Source organism: Gracilinanus agilis, chromosome 5 (assembly GCF_016433145.1).
Source record: "Gracilinanus agilis isolate LMUSP501 chromosome 5, AgileGrace, whole genome shotgun sequence".
NCBI lineage: Eukaryota > Metazoa > Chordata > Mammalia > Didelphimorphia > Didelphidae > Gracilinanus > Gracilinanus agilis.
Genome location: NC_058134.1, coordinates 123,430,127 through 123,446,867, shown reverse-complemented (window position 1 = coordinate 123,446,867; position 16,741 = coordinate 123,430,127). Strand labels below are relative to the sequence as shown.

General features: G+C 40.1%; 1 protein-coding gene across 1 annotated transcript in view; it reads left to right on the top strand.

Annotated features, from left to right (window-relative positions):
- Positions 1-9,789, top strand: part of LOC123249439 (protein FAM71F2-like) — a 24,315-nt gene extending 14,526 nt beyond the window's left edge. Inside the window, exons 5-6 of the mRNA XM_044678465.1 lie at positions 1,011-1,084; positions 9,521-9,789. Coding sequence (XP_044534400.1) covers positions 1,011-1,084; positions 9,521-9,789 — 343 coding nt within the window. The remainder of the gene's footprint in view (positions 1-1,010; positions 1,085-9,520) is intronic.
- Positions 9,790-16,741: the final 6,952 nt, after the last annotated feature.

The window sequence follows — 16,741 nt, the reverse complement described above, 5'->3', positions numbered from 1 at the left end:
CTTCCTTCCTTCCTTCCTTCCTTCCTTCCTTCCTTCCTTCCTTCCTTTCTTCCCCTGCATGTCCCATTACCATTAACTTTCAGCAGCTATCTTCCAAGATTTTAGGTAGTCCTTTTTAACTATTTTAATATTTGCTAAATAAATATTATTTATAGTTTTATAATTTTTTAATTAAAAAAAGCTAATCCTTTAACATTTGTATGATTGTGGGCCTCCACCTCCCCCAGCACATACACCTTGCCTCTGCCCCAGTCATTACTTTAAAGACTTGAATTAAGCTTTTCTTTGTAGTTGGCTGAGCCCACCTGCTAATTGAGAAGGATAGGCTACCAGATTGCAAAAACACCAGATTTTGCATTTGGTTCAAGATGTATGCAACTGACAATACTTATAATAAATAATTGCCCTAAGCAGAGGCCCAAATAGATGGAATGGTACCCAGTTATTCCCCAGCAGAGGCAAAGGTTGGCTATCCTTCCCCTTACCCCAGCATTCCCATCTTTTCTCTAGGCAATTTTTAGAATAATCACTCTCAACAAATATAATCATGACTTGCCGTTTCTATATTTCTTTCTATGCCTAAAGCATCAGTATTTGATAAAACACAAAAACTGGTTTTGAAATATCTTTTTTGAGTGAGTATCTATCCCTATCTTGCCCAGACTATGGAAGTACAACTGCCACTCACAGTTTGGTCCCACTACTGATCACCAAGGACAATTTGACCTGCTTCATTTGGGGGAGGCAGTTGGCCCCTCCTTAAACTGGCTCCCCAGGGCTCACTATATTGGTGCTGAACGTAGAGATCTAACACCTGTGGTTGGCGTGAGCTCTAGGACAGCTCAGAACTCCTGAGTCTAAGTGAATCTCAAGTCTCAACCTCCTCTAGAAGCAGGGATTATAGGCATGTGCTCCCCCCTTCCTTCGCTTTCACTCCCTCATCTATAATTTAAACGATTTTCATTTTTCCTTTGTCTCTTTGTTTGACTTTGCCCCATCTTGGATTCCAGGACCTGTCCTAAGGACAATCAAACCACTAAAATCAGTAAAGCTGAGATGGAAGAAGAAGCCAAATATAATTCAGGTAAAGTAGAACATAAATGCCTCAGTCATTCCTGATGGCTTTTCCTCAACTGGGGTGAATTCATTAATTGCCAGAGCTAGGTGCAAATTTAGATCAAACAGAAAACAACAACAGACTGTAAATTGCTTCCCATTAGGTTAACATTAGTAGATTCTTAAAAAAATTTTTTTGAAGAACAGATAGTTTCCAGTACATATTAACAGCATTTTCATAGCACCTACTATGTGCGAGGCACTGTGCTAAGTAAGTACTTAACAAATATTATCTCATTTGATTTTCACACCGACTTTGGGAGGTAGGTGCTATTATCCCCTAATTTTACAAATGAGGAAACTGAGGCAAACAGAGGTTAAATGACCCCCAAAATCACATAGATGAGGCTGGATTTAAACTCAGTTCTTCTTAACTCAGGGGTGCTAAGTGATACTATGAATAAAATGCCTGGCCTGGAGTCAAGAAGACTTTATCTTTCTGAGTTCAAATCTGGCTTCCGATACTTCCCAGTTCTGTGACCCTGGGCAAGTCACTTAACCCTGTTGACCTCAATTTCCTCATCTGTAAAATGAGCCAGAGAAAGAAATGGGAAACCATGCCAGAATCTCTTCCAAGGAAATCCCCAAAGGGGAAGAGTGGGTCACAAAGAGTTGGACACAACTGAAAAATGACTTAACTCCAGACCCACTGCTCTATCCACTGCACCATCTCTCAAAAGTCCTAAATGTACCCGGGCTATGAATTTGAATACAGAAACTCACTATAACAGTTAACACAGAGCTATTCTAGATAACAGAAAGCTTCAGTCTTAAGGACTTGAAAAATAGCTTGGCACAGTGGCTAAAATGCTGAAGCTAGCTAGAGTCAAAAAAGACTTGGGTTCAAAATCTGCCTCTGACACTAGCTTTTGTAACCTACAGGTTAAGCCCCTTTTCCTCTTTTAACCTCAGTTTCCCCAGCTGCAAAATGGAGATAACAAAAGCCGTAATTATTTAGGGCTTTCTTGGGGCTCAATTGCTTTGCAAACTGTGGCATACCATACCCATATTGAAATTCCCTGTCGTATGAAACATTTGCTCAAATGAAAAGAAGGAAGTTCAGAAGGGGAAAAAGACAATTGGGACAGTGCTGTTATCACCGTTCAATTTAATATATTTAAAACACAAACAACACCTATTAGATAATCATGGCCCCAGGACTCTTTTTCTTTGTTTATGGGAATACTTGTGTTAGTTGGTATTTGCCAAGTTCATTAAAATTTTTAAAAATTAATTTAAATTCAAATTTCAATGTAAACTTATTTAAATTTAATTTTAAATAAAAAATGAAAGTATTTCTTAAAATGTTAAACTCACCGGCATACATAAATAGTCCACAGGTCCTCCTTAATCTGTATGGCTGAGCACACTTCAGCAATTTGTATTTCTTACTTGGTCTTGTGGTCCACAGGATGTGCCGGAGGAAACCAAGACAAGTGGGATTTTCAGCAGTGTTCTGGGTACAACTCGAGTGGCAAAGTAAAACTAAACTTTACAGGGTCTTTGAACCATGGTCTCTGGGAACAAGAGAACCCTTCTGGGGTGCAGCCACTTTCTCGGCTCGGCACCCTAGCAGCCTCCACCCAGCAAGTTTGGCCACAGCCTTAGGAAGAGGGTTTTTCAGCAAAGATGACTCTGGCCCCCGAAATGATTGAGTGACCACCCTCTTCTTCATTGCACCAGAACCTCACTATAATAGTGTCATCTAGGCCATACCATGGCTTCATTCTAGAGGTGAAACTGGTGTTAGAACAAGGCTTTTCAAACACTTCCACTAAATAAACCTCCCTTAATTGGGAGCAAAGGCTGGCTCATGTTATAAAAAATTCCATGTTCTCATAGATTATATTATAGTGAGGCTTCAGTGTATTTGAACATGTGGGTAACATGACAAGCAGCCAATATTTAAAGGATTGTCATGTAAAAAAAATAGGCAAATTCTCAGCCTCAGAGGACCACGGGGGGGAAGTCATCAATCGGGGCAGATTTCAGTTTGATGTAAGGAAAAACTTCCTAAAAATTAGAACTTTCCAGAAGTGTAAGGCTGCTTCAGGAAATAGTTGATTGGATCCTTCTGATCACTGAAGGTCTTCAAGTAGAGGTATGCTTCATCTCCTTAAGGGAGGAGATATCCTTAGAATATCCCATGATCCTTTTCTTGGACCAAGCTTGGTCATTATGATTTGTCCACATTCAGTTTTAATTGTTTTGTTGTTCTTTTCATTTACACAATGTATATGGCAGCTAGGTGGCTCAGCTTCTCAGCTGGGTCGAGCAGGTTGCTTGATACTTCATTCTTCACCAGTTAGGTTGTTCACAAAACTTGTCATGAGCTTCAGCCTCTGAGATTCCTCACCTTTCAGGCTCTTGGCCTTAGCCCAATATTCATTCCCCTGAAAACAAGAAGAACCAATATAAAAAGACAAAGAATATAGACCTGCATGTGTGGACCATACATTGGTCCTAGTTGGGAAATTAAGTCCCAAGTGCACTCCCCACCTAAGGATTACATAGAGCATGTCTTCTTTGAATTTCAGCCAGGGAAGGAAGACTAGCATGTGCATCTTTCCACAACCCTTCCAACATGGACTATGCATTTTTCTTATTATCATCCTTGCTAAGTGGTTGTTGCTTTTTTAAAAAAATGTGCATTTCTCTTATTATAAGTGATTGGGAGCATTCCTTTATATTGTGAATAAATACTTGGCAATTCTACTCTTGAGAATGGTTTACTTGTATCCTTTGGCCACTAATCTCTTGTGGAAATCAGTTGATACTTTCTAGACATAGAGCATTTAATTATAGACAGTGGATGTGGTGGTAAGAAGGAATGTTGTGGGCAGAGTAGATGGTGTGTGTTTTGAGGAGAAATCTATTGAAGCTTAGACGAATAGTGCTGCTATAGCACCTGCCATGTTTAGTCCTGGAATCTCTTAGGTTGTTTTTCCAGTTACAGTCCCTGGTCCTTGTATACACAGATATGTGACTTTAGGCAGGCTCTGGGCGTAAGTTTCCTCATCTTTAAAACAAGGATGTTTGGGCAGGTAGATGGAGCATTGGCTATTGATCCAGGCCAGGAGATGGGGTGCCCTGGGTTCAAATATGACCTCAGGTACTTCCTAGCTGTGTGACCCTGGGCAAGTTACTTATCCCAGTTGTCTAGCTCTTACTTCTCTCCGGCCTTGGAACCTATACTGAGTATCAATTCTAAGACAGAAGATAAGGGTTTTTAACAACAACAACAAAACAAGTATGTCGAATTTCATGATGTTTAAGGTTCCTTCTAACTCTAGATCTCTGCTTCTATGATCATCAGAAGATGTGCCATCATCATGGTGTTTTATGAGATGAGATGTTCATAGAAGTCTTGTTGGCCTATGGTTGTGGCTCACATTATTTAAGACCTACTTCCCCACTTCAGTCATATCCTACCCAAGTCTCAGTTAGGCATGATCCTGACAGAACAGGCAAGCCAACCTAACTGAAGCAACATGGCACATTGAGGGGAGAGACAAGGAAGAAGCAGCATATGCCAGGCAAGTTGAACCATCACCACAATGATCATTATTTTATACATTGATGTAGATAGCTCAGAACCCTGAACACAAAAGCTTTGGGAATAGGAATACTTCTGGCCTAATGCCACCAGCCATCATCTTGGGAAGCAACACTTATGAAGACACACTTACCGAAGACTAAGAGAAGAATGTTCTTGCCATCCAAGTCTTTGGCACTGCCAAATGATTGAGCCTCAGAAATGAATTTAATTTTCTTAGTGGAAGTGACATTAAAGCATTACCAGCCATTTTGTGGCTGTACCCTAAGGACTATGGGACCTTTCCATCTGATTTTCAGCTGAAACTTTTTATGTGTGTTATCTCTTTCATTAGAATATGAGCTCCTTGAGAACAGGGACTGTCGTAGTTTCTACTTGTAACTCCAGCTCTTAGTACAGTGCTTTGCTCGTGATGTGCTTGTGAATGCTTTATTTATTCATCCAGGGAACTGAGAAATGATGAGTAGTTGTGCTCTAATCTTGTTTCTTGTTGCCTATTGGAGTTATGACAACTGAGCCTAATTCTTCATTTCCCATCCTATTGGGCACTGGGGAATTTGTGATACTACTCAGTGACTAATATGAGCAAAACTATGGAGAACTCAGATGCTTCTAACCCCTAGACGAGTAGAAAGCAGTTTCTAGGGAAGGAGACATTAACTATTTTTGGGAGATAGAAGGGATCCGGCTTTAGCATTAGTGAGTTTTTAGTGGATAGACTACTAGACTTGGAGTCAAGCAGGACATGGGAACTGGAAGAGACTCCAGTTTCTTTAGTTCCAAGACCCTCTATTTACAGAAGAAACTGAGGCTCAGAGATAAAGTCTCAGAGCTAACAAGTGTCAGAGACCCCCAGGTGTCTTCCTGACTCAATATCTAGTGTTCTCATCCTACCTCTGTGCTATAGGTTTTCACTTCTTCCCCTCTTTCCTTCAAGTGAGGACCTCATTCCTTAGTTCAGTGAGAAAATTGAGGACATTAGCTACTGTGTAGGATCATAGATTTAGATCTGTAAGTGAGCCAATGAAGGAGATAGAGAAGAAGAATTGGAGAAGCAAGAGAAGAACCCACAGAATATGATGTCACAGAAAATGAAGGGAGAGCATGGACCACAGTGCTAAATGTTGCAAAGATCAAGGAGGATGATACTGGCATTCAAAACCTTTTGTAATCTAGCCCCTCCTCACTCTCCAGTCTCTTTATACCTTACTCTCCCCAACATGTACTCTTCAATCTAATGACAGTGGCCTCCTGACTGTTCCACAAACAAGACACCCCATCTCAGCTCCAGGCATTTTCTCTGACTTTCCCCTATACTTGATATGCTCTTCTCCTTTGTGCCACCTACTGACTTCTCTAGTTTCCTCTTAAGTTCCAACTAAAAGCCCATCATCTCCAGGAAATATTCCCATAACTCTCTTAATTCCAGTGCCTTCCCTATATTTATTATTTTCTATTCATCCTGAATTTTGTTTGCTTTGTGCATATTTGTTTGTATATAATCTCCCCCATCAGACTGTAAGCTACTTGAGAACAGGGACTGTTTTTGCCTCTTTTGTATCCCTAGCACCTTAGTACCTGGCACATAGTAGGAGGCACTTTAAAATGCTGATCAATTGATTGATTGAAGAACAATGAATTTAAGAAAAAGTCATAGAAGGTTACTTTGAGAGGCTAGTTTCTATGTTATAGAAATAGAAGCCAATTGTTTGAGGTGGGAGGTTACTTTCTAGTAACAAGCTCTGGTGGGGAACTGCAGGCATACCCACAAAGAGGGTTCTGTGTGCCTTTTTTCACAATATGCCATAGGTTCGCCATCATTGATATAGGTAAACAATTTTATGTCTGATGTAGTGAGACAAACTTTGTCTTCTCAAATAGCCATTTTTCCAAGTAAGTAAGAGAGACACAAAACACAAAAGCAGAAAGTTGATGAGTTAACAATATATGGGAATTTTATTCTAAGTCTGACCTGGAGGTGTGCTGGAGCCAGAGGACTAACTGTTAAATTTTCACTGAGAATTTATGTCTCAGAAACTGATAAACACTACAAATCAGGCTTTATCTATTATTTTGTTGAGCACCTAGACTTCAGGCAGTGATGGTGATCTATTTTGTTGATTGTCTAGTCTTAAGAAAGTGATGGAAAATGATAATAATTCACATCATACTGAAAAGTATAATGTTTGCACTTTTTTTCCCAGCAGAACTACCCTAAGCCTAATTCCATTAGAATATTAATTTCCTGTGATAAGGATGCCATATTTTTTGCCTTTCTTTGAATATCTGGAACTTATTACCAGAAGTGTCTAATACAAATAAATACTTGTTGACTGACTGACTTACAGAAAAGTACAAATTAGCCTGGATGGCACAGCCTAAAGCAAGTGCCCTTTCTCTCTTTCTATCCCTTATCTCAACTCTGTGTAAAGAACCCTTAGCTATAAGGATTCTTATGTGATCCTCCAAATCCCTTCACTCTGCTTTCAGGGCTTCTTCTACTCACCTTGCAGAACCAATCAAAATCCTTCTGGAAGGGGGCAGCTGGGTCGCTCAGTGGATTGAGAGCCAGGCCTAGAGATGGGAGGTCCTAGGTTCAAACCCGGCCTCAGCCACTTCCCAGCTGTGTGACCCTGGGCAAGTCACTTGACCCCCATTGCCTACCCTTACCACTCTTCTGCCTTGGAGCCAATACACATTATTGATTCCAAGATGGAAGGTAAGGGTTTAAAAAAAAAATCCTTTTGGAAGGCCAGTCCTTGGGTGGATCTCATTTTATCTCTGGGTTGATTTGCTTGAAAAAAAAACTCACATTAGGCTTTTGCTGAGGCTGGTTCTTTCTATGTCTTAGGAGTTTCGTCTTTGTTTTTGTTTCTTGTCTCAAATAAGCATCTAAGTTGCTCTTGCTTTGTGGCCATTTTGGGTCATTATCACTCATTACCCTTTTAAATCTGGTTCAAGAAGACTCTTCCCTCACGGAGCTCAAGACTAATTTGACTTTTTGTACTGGAATCTGTCCTCTATTGAACCCTCCACTATATTTTGGTTCCTGATTTGAAAAAATGGCGGGAGCTTGAGGGGGAAGAGGTTCATTTCTAGTTCTCAGCTCATTGGCACACTGAACCCAATGAACATTCATATATATTCTCTCTCTTGGGATATTAATTTTCTACTTACTAACCCAGCTTATCTTAAAAAGATTTTTGGAATATCTTACATATTTTAGTACTTTACATATTTATGTATTTTTAAAGTTTGATATTATTTCCTGATATGCCCTCCCCCAAGGCTCCCTTTTTTTTTTTTTTTTTTTTTAACTCTTACCTTCTGTCTTGGAATCAATACTAAACATCAATTCTAAGGCAGAAGAACGAGGCAATTGGGGTTAGGCTACTTGTCCATAGCTAGGAAGTGTCTCAGGTCAGATTTAAATACAGGTCCTCCCAATTCCAGGTCTAGTCCTCTATCCGCTGTGTTACCTAACTGTCCCTGAATCCTCACTTTTAACAAAGAAAACTAGGAAAGCTAACCACAATGACTATGTCTAGCAGCATATGCAACATTTCATAATGGTAGTCCCCCAACTTTCTACCACATAACTCATATTGGATGAACTACTTTCATGTGGTGATGCCACCAAGAGGAACGCTCTCAAAATTGCTTTGTGGGGGCAGCTGGGTAGCTCAGTGGAGTGAGAGTCAGGCCTAGAGACGGGAGGTCCTAGGTTCAAACCCGGCCGCAGCCACTTCCCAGCTGTGTGACCCTGGGCAAGTCACTTGACCCCCATTGCCCACCCTTACCAATCTTCCACCTATGAGACAATACACCGAAGTACAAGGGTTTAAAAAAAAATTGCTTTGTGGAGAGGGTGGAGCCCTAGAATTATTGGTGTGGCCAACTCTTTGTGAGAGGAAACCCCCTTAAACCAATGTAGAGCCACTTGTGTGTGGCTGATGATTTTTTTGTTTTATTTTGTTTCAAAGGATGAACTTTATAGAAATCAACAGACACAAATGTTCCCATATATAACCTATTCTTAGAGTATTACTTGGAAGCACCTAGATGTTAATTGACATCTTCAGTCACACAGATAGCATGTGTCAGAGGCAGGAGTTGAACGAGTCTTCCTGACTATTCTATCTAGCCAGCCCTCTATCCATGCTGTCTCTCTCCCAAATAAAAAACAAAAACAAAAACAAAAGACCTTCTAATCAGTAGTAAAATACTAGTCCCTTGGAGTGATACTGTACATGGCACTCACCAAACATACTTGTTAGTTAGATTGATTTCTTCTTTGCTAACCTTGCCTATAAACCCATAACCAACTTTTTTGGAATACAGAGTGAGCAACAGGAAAGGTGCCCTCAAATTGATGATTTTCTTTCCTTAAAAGGAAATAAATAAAAAAATTTTAATTTTAAAATGTCTTTTGAATTTAACACAAAGGCCATTTTTTAGTCCCTCTGAGTATGAAGAAAAGCATTCGAGTTCAAACCAAGAGATAGTAATGAAATCTGAAAACATTTTACTCCTTTACTATCAGAAGTGGAGAGTCATGTGATAATTTCCTTAGGAGATGATTTAAATCAACATTTTAAGACAAATAGAGTTAGGAGGTGGGGAGGTGGGAAATGTGTGTGTAGGAGAGCCAAACTGACCTGTGCATCTAGTCCTTGTGGGCAGGAACTTGCTGGGCTGCAAGATCATTGCTAAAGAAGGCCACAGGCAAAGGACAAGTAGGGCATAGCAGATAAAAGAGCAAAGAGCTAATTTGGGGTGGCATTCCTCATGGAAGGAGAAAATCATCTGCCAGCTTTCCCATTTTAACTGATTATTCTTGCTAACTAGGTGCTAAGTTCAGTGTCTGGTGCCCTGCAGAAGCAGTGCCAGTCGGGCCAAAACCTTCTAAGTTTCAGTACTCTAAGCCACGGCCCCGGTCAATCCATCCCATTGATAGCCATGCTCTCCTGAAGAAGAATCTACTGCGCACAGGATTGCTGAAAGAATTAATTGTCTCTAAAGGCTATACTAAAATAAAGAATGCAAATGCAGACATCTGGAATCAGTTAGTCACAAAAGGCAGGTGGCTAGCAAAAATACGTTCAACAGCTATGTGAAATGAATTTTAAAGCATCCCAAAAGGAGTACCGAGAAAAGAAAAGTAAGAATGAATACTCTGATAATCCCAAGGTACACCTATAAAAACCGAGATGGAAATGGAATTAAAATCAACAAACTACACATTTATTGTTCGAAGTCTTTCTTTTTTCTGTCCTTTAAAAAAATTGTAAATGTAAACCAACATCAACAAATACAGTTCAATATACAAAGAATAAAAAATGAGAATTATATATAAAACTATAAATTATGTTAAAAAATTTAAAAACACTAAGCAAATAAGGGAAAGAGAGGACCTGGAAAAAATAAAGATTAATTGCACTGATGAGGAATACTGGGAATGTTCAGAGTTTATAGCTAAAAAACTCCTAGAACAAATAATTGTTTTAGGGAGGCTGGGAGGGATTGGATCTGGGAAGAGTAAAAACATCATGGAATCTTCAAAGAGAGGAGCTCAACAGTTGAGAACTGGGATTGACTTACAATTATCTGGGGATTTAGGGACTTTCTCCCAAGGACTACATCTCCCAGAAGACTTGAGGGGCAAAGAGTAGTTGAGTTCTTAGATGCAAGTCCCTTACACAAATTTTTAAGTCAAAAATTAGGTTATTAAATCATCTTGGGGAGATGTAATAGGATGGAATCAGTATAAAAACATTTTTCTTTCCATGAATAAAGCACTAAACTAGAAAAAAATCAACAGACTAGGGAAAATGGTTATTTCTTCATTGGTTCCCATGACTATAGTGGGCTGGGGGATCAACCCAGCCTCTGGTCAAGGAAGCTCTTCAAAGGAGGTCTCAGCACATGTGTCTGGTCCCAATGAGCTAAAGAATATATTCCCAGCTCTGCGGGAATAGGTCTAATCCAACCATCCTTTCTGTATCAAGGAGAATTATCCTTTTTTCCTTCCATTTCATTTTAATGGGCAGCAGAACTTCTTACTTAGTGACCAATTTCAAGTGATTCATCTCTCCATTCTTATATTTTCCAGCTTATTATTTGTTTTGGAGCATTCTTTCAGTTAGCTGTCCATAGTATACAATTCTTTTTTGTTCATATGTTTTGACCAAACATGGTAGGCTTTCTAAGAAAAAAAAACAAAACAAAACAACCCCCCCCCCAAAAAAAACCACCTTCTTTCTTAAAATTATTGGTTTCAAGGCAGAAGAGAGAGGTAAGGACTAGGTAGGCAATTGAGGGTAAGTGGCCTATGTGATCCTAGGCAAGTCACTTAACCCCAACTGCCTTGCCTCTTACCATTCTTCTACCTCAGAATCAATACTTAATATCTATTCTAACACAGAAGGAAAGGGCTTAAAATTGAAAATCTATACCTACAAGAAGTTTACAAGCTAATGGAGGAAATGACAGGCCAATATATACAACCAAGCTATTTTTGAATAAATAAGAAATAATTAAGAGAGAAAAGGCCCTCAAATAAAGAGGAGTTAAGAAAGACTTCTTATAAAAGATAGAATTTTAGTGAAGACTTAAAGGAAGCTAGAGAATTCAGTAGGCAGAGTTGAGGCAGAGCATTTCAGGCATGGAGGACAGCCACAGAAAATGCCCAAAGCAGATAGATATATGGAGTATTATCTTGATGGTAAAAAGGCCGGGAGGGCCTTCTAATCCAGTGTCACTGGATTAGAATATATGGTAAGGATTAAGGTATAAGAAGACTGGAAAAGTAGAAAGATCTAGGTTAAGAAGAGCTTTAGATAACAGAGAATTTTGTATGTGATCCAGAAGGTGATGAAAGACACTTAACTGAGTAGGAGATGGATGTAGTTAAAGTTAATTGGATCTTCATATAAGAGACTAGAGATCATTACAAAATGTAAAATGAGTAATTTTGACTATTAAATTAAAAAGGTTTTTTGAACAAACAAAACCAATATAACCAAGATTAGAAGGGAAAAAACAAACTGGGAAAAATTTATATAACTAATTTCTCAGGTAAAAGTATTATTTCTCAAATATATAAAGAACTAAATCAAATTTATAAGACTATAGATCATTCCCCAGTTGACAAATAGCCAAAGGATATGAACAAGCAGTTTCCAGATGAAGTCAAAGCTATCAATAATCATGTGAAAAAATGTTCTAAATCCCTCTTGATTAGAGAAATGCAAATCAAACAACTCTGAGGTACTGCTTCATACCTATCAGATTGGCCAATGTAACAGTAAAGAAAAATGATAAATGTTGAAAGGGATGTGACAAAATTGGAACGCTAACGCATTGCTGGTGGAGTTGTGAACCGATCCAGCCATTTTGGAGGGCAATTTGGAACTATACCTGAAGAGCTATAAAACAAAATATACCCTTTGATCCAGTAATACCACTACTGGGTCTATAATCCAAAGAGATTTTTTAAAAAGGGTAGGAGGAAGGAGCTACTTGTACAAAAATATTCATAGGTGCTCTTTTTGTGGTGGGAAAGAATTGGAAATTGAGGGGATTTCCACCAATTGAAGAATGGCAGAACAAATTGTGGTATGTGATGATGGTGATGGAATACTACTGTGCTATAAGAAATGATGAACAGGATGATTTCAGAAAAAAATTGGAAAAACCTACATGAACTGATGCAGACTGAAATAAGCAGAACCAGGAGAACATTGTACATAATAACAATATTGTGGAATGATCAACAGTGATAGGCTTAGCTACTCTCAGCAACACAATAATGATCAAGGACAAGTTTGAGGGACTTATGACAGAGAATGCTAACTACCTCCAGAGGAAAAAATCATTAAAGTTGGAATGCAGATGAAAGCATACAAATTTTACTTGTTTATTTGGGGGTTTTTTGAGGGGTAAGGGGTGTTGGTTTTATATGATTATTCACTTACAAAAATGAACAATATGGAAATACATTTTACATGATAATAAAAAGATAAAAGAAATTTTAAAATAAATTTATTGGGTCTTGTTCAAAGAATTGATTGGTGGTTCAAACTGACTCCATTTTGAGGAAACAAGCTTTATTGTAAGAGAATATAGTAACAGAGTAGTTAGTTAAGTAAATAATTAAAAGATGTGGTAAGTAAAGATGGAGAGTGAGAGAGAAAGAATAAAAGGTAAGTATATCTAGGGGTTCTCAGGAATGTTTTTTTTTAATCTTGATTAGTTACTAAGGAGGAGGTCATTTGTCTGGGCAGTTATTGCTCTGTGTCTCCAGGGAACTGATGTCACTTTACCATGGTCCATTTTGATCCATATGACTTTACCCATGGTTCACTCCGTTTGCCCACTGAAAGCGGGGGAGCAAATTGCAAGGTAAATGGGATTCTAATGATATATTAGATATTCTGGGGCAACTTTAGGTCACTTTTGTTTGATTCTGAGCAGACTTCAAAGGAGGGCAACAAATATGGGAATTGAGCATTGTTTGAACCTAGTTCTGTGTGACTGGGGAACTGACCCACCAGTGCTTGCTGTCCAGAGACCCCCAACCAAGGACCTAGGTTATATCTAAAGACTGAATATTGGGGGCAGCTAGGTAGCTCAATGGATTGAGAGCCAGGACTAGAGACAGGAGGTCCTAGGTTCAAATCTGGCCTCAGACACTTCTCAGCTGTGTGATCTTGGGCAAGTCACTTGACCCCCATTGCCTACCCTTACCACTCTTCTGCCTTGGAGCCAACATACAGTATTGATTCCAAGATGGAAAGTAAGGGCTTAAAATTAATTAATTAATTAAGATTGAATATGAAGAGTTTTCTCATAATTTCTCATAATCTCATAATAAATCTAAGCAACTCCTAGGTCTTATCTGAAAGGTAGCCCCATTTGAATAAACTAGTTGTTTCATGTTCTTTTAATTGTGTACAGCTATTTGGCAGGATTTGTGGGACATTTCAGCCCATATCATTCCCCACTCCAAATAACACAGGACTCCAGAACCAGGATAGGGGCAAAGGTTTGTCTCCTAGAACTACTTCCTGCTGAATAGGGGTGTAGGATCAGGTATGAACATGGAGTCCTGTGTTACTTAGTGGGGTAGGGGTCATCACAAGGCTTGTGGGAATGGAAGGTAATAGCAATAGCATCCAGGTTGGAGGAATACTCATTGCTCCATAGCCACCATCTGGAACTGGAAGTGGAAAAGCCAACAGCCACAAATCTAATAATGCAATTAGACAGGCAAGGGCCAAATAGCAAAAGAAGCAACAGTGAAAGCAAAGGAGGTATGAGGTAATACCACCAGATGCCCGAAGAGAGGAAGGACCTAAGGGAGTCCCAATGGGATATTGGGTTACCCAACAGTTGGTAAGATTTTTCTCACTGGGCTGCAGTCCTAAAGAGCTGGAGGATGGCATTTTGGATCCATTGTGGTATTCCAACAGTGTGTATAGATGCAAATAAGAGAAGAGGGAACTAAGTATACTGCATTCTTAGCCTAGAAAAGAAAACAGTTGGGGGCAGCTGGATGGCTCAGTGGATTGAGAGCCAGGTTCAGAGACAGGAAGTCTTTGGTTCAGATCTAGTGACCCTGGGCAAGTCACTTGACCCCCATTGCCTAGCCCTTGCCACTCTACTGCCTTGGAACCACTACACAGTATTGATTCTAAGACAAAAAAAGGTAAGGGTTTAAAAAAAAGTCAATCTAATAGTAGTCAAATGTGTGACACACATTCAAGGTTAGGTCAGGTGTGTCTAGAAGCAAGGCTTGGCACTTTGTCAGTCTGCCGCTGGCCAGCTATCAGTGGCCTTTTGTTTCAAGGATACCCTAGACCTTAGGTCTGAACCTTAAGGGGCTGCCCAAGAGTTAGTTTGGCAGCCTCCTCCACCTTCATGGCATTGGCTATAACTGCTCACAAACAGGCTGGCCACCCCTGAATTGCCGTGTTTAGCTGCTTCAAAAAATTGGCTATAGGGCCAAGATTAGGTTCCCGGTCTGAGTAAGGACCCCCAAAGCATATCCCCTTCTCTCACCAACAAACAGAGAGAAAGGTTTCTCAAGATGGAGTAAAGCTAATGCTGGGGTAGATGTGAGCTTGGCTTTTAAGCATTGCTGCTGATTGGGTCCCCAGTGCAGAGAATGGGAATCAGCAATTATGGCAAAGTAAGGGATCCAGATCCTGCAGAAGTCTGCTATACTTGGAAGGTTCTAATTTATTTCTTCATCTCTGGGGCAGGGATGAAAAGAATAGCTTTCTTTCTTTAATATGTTAGAGAGCAAAAGCCCTGGGTATTGGACCTTCTGTTGGGAAATCTGGACCTTTTTTACTGAGACTTTGTATCCCCTTTCTCCCAGAAAGTTTAGGGTCCTGACAGTATATGTGAGGACTTAAATCAGGGCTGTAGATAAGTTTGTCATCTACATATTGGATGACCACATTGTTGTTGAGGTATAAATCCCTTAGATCCTTTTTTAAAAATTAATTTTTATTTTTAAATATTTTCCATGTTTACATGATTCATTTTCTTTCCCTCCCCCCTCCCAGAGCCAACAAGCAATTCCACTGCATTGTACAGATGTTATCTCTTGATAACTATTTCCATATTATTCTTTTTTTGCTATAGAGTGATCTTTTAAACCTCAGATACTTGCTAAAGGCATTGCCAAAAAAGATGGAGGCTGTCCCTAAATCTCTGGGGGAGGATTGGCCCAGTGTATTATTCTAGGAGGAGGTTAACTGTCACTGTCCACTCAAAAGCAAAAATGAACTGAGAGTCCTTGTGTAGGAACACACAAAAAAAGGCCTCCTTGAGGTCTAAGGCTAAAAACCAATATATCCCCAGGGAGCTGGGCTAGGTTCCAGCATGGGTTAGGGACAACAGAATGGATGGGGATTACAGCCTCATTGCCAGCCCTTCAATCCGGCACCATCCAATATTCCCCACTTGGCTTTTTCCAGGGAGAATGAGTGTGTTACAGGGAGAGCGGGTGGATACCAAGAGCCCATGCTGAAAAAAATATCAGAGGTTGCAGTCTTACCCTGGCCTCTGGGCTGATATGGAATTGCTTCCGAGGGAGGAACTTGCTAGGATCTTTCAGGCAGGTAATCACAAGATCTGCATGGATTGCCCTTTCAGATCCCCTATGTGCCAGACTTGGGGATCAACCTCTTCCCATACAGAAGTGGGAATGTGGTGGTGTGGGGAGTCTGCTTAAGGGTGCCTCTAAGAGTGTGAAGGTGCCAGCAGAGTTGGAACCTCCAACAAGGCTGAAAATGGGTCCCCATTTTTAGCATAACATCCCCTCCTAGCAGAAGGGACCGTGCAGGAGGGGACCACGAAAAAAAAAACAGAAGATCCTCAAATTAGCAGGGGAGAGGATGAGTTTCTAAATAGTTCTTCTGGTGCTCCATGATCTCAACTATGTGTTGCCTGGAGGGTTTAGTGGGACTTGAGAACTGAGATAGGACAGAGTAAATGGTTCCTATATCTGTGAGAAAGATGATACCTGCCACATCTATCACAACCCTGAATTCAGCCATGGTGATGGAGAGAGAGGGAGCCAAACCAAACCCTGAGCCCCATCACTCCAAGTCCCGAAGAGAAATTTGTTCATGACTCCATCTCCTGGGCAGTCCCATTTCCATTGCCCATCCTGTCCACATTTGGGATGGGCCCAAGAAGCTTCTGCTTTGATGGGCAGTCTCTGAACCAGTGGCCCTCCTTACCACACTTGAAGCACAAACCAGTCTCCCAAGCACAGCCATTTTTGCTTGGTAGAGATGGCAGCTGAGATCATCTGAGCCTGTTTCTTGTTATGAGTTTGGGATGTATGGTCCTTCTCCTCTGCCTCTGCCTGAACCTTGTTCAAAAATTTAAAGGCCACATCAAGCAGTTGGGATGGAGGAGCTGAGGCTCCATGTCTAACTTTTGCAGTTTAATGGGGATATCTGAGATGGGCTGTCCAATAAAATTCATATTGAGGATAGTCAAGTTTTCTGGGCTTTCAGATTCAATGTTTGTGTACTTTTTCATGGCTCT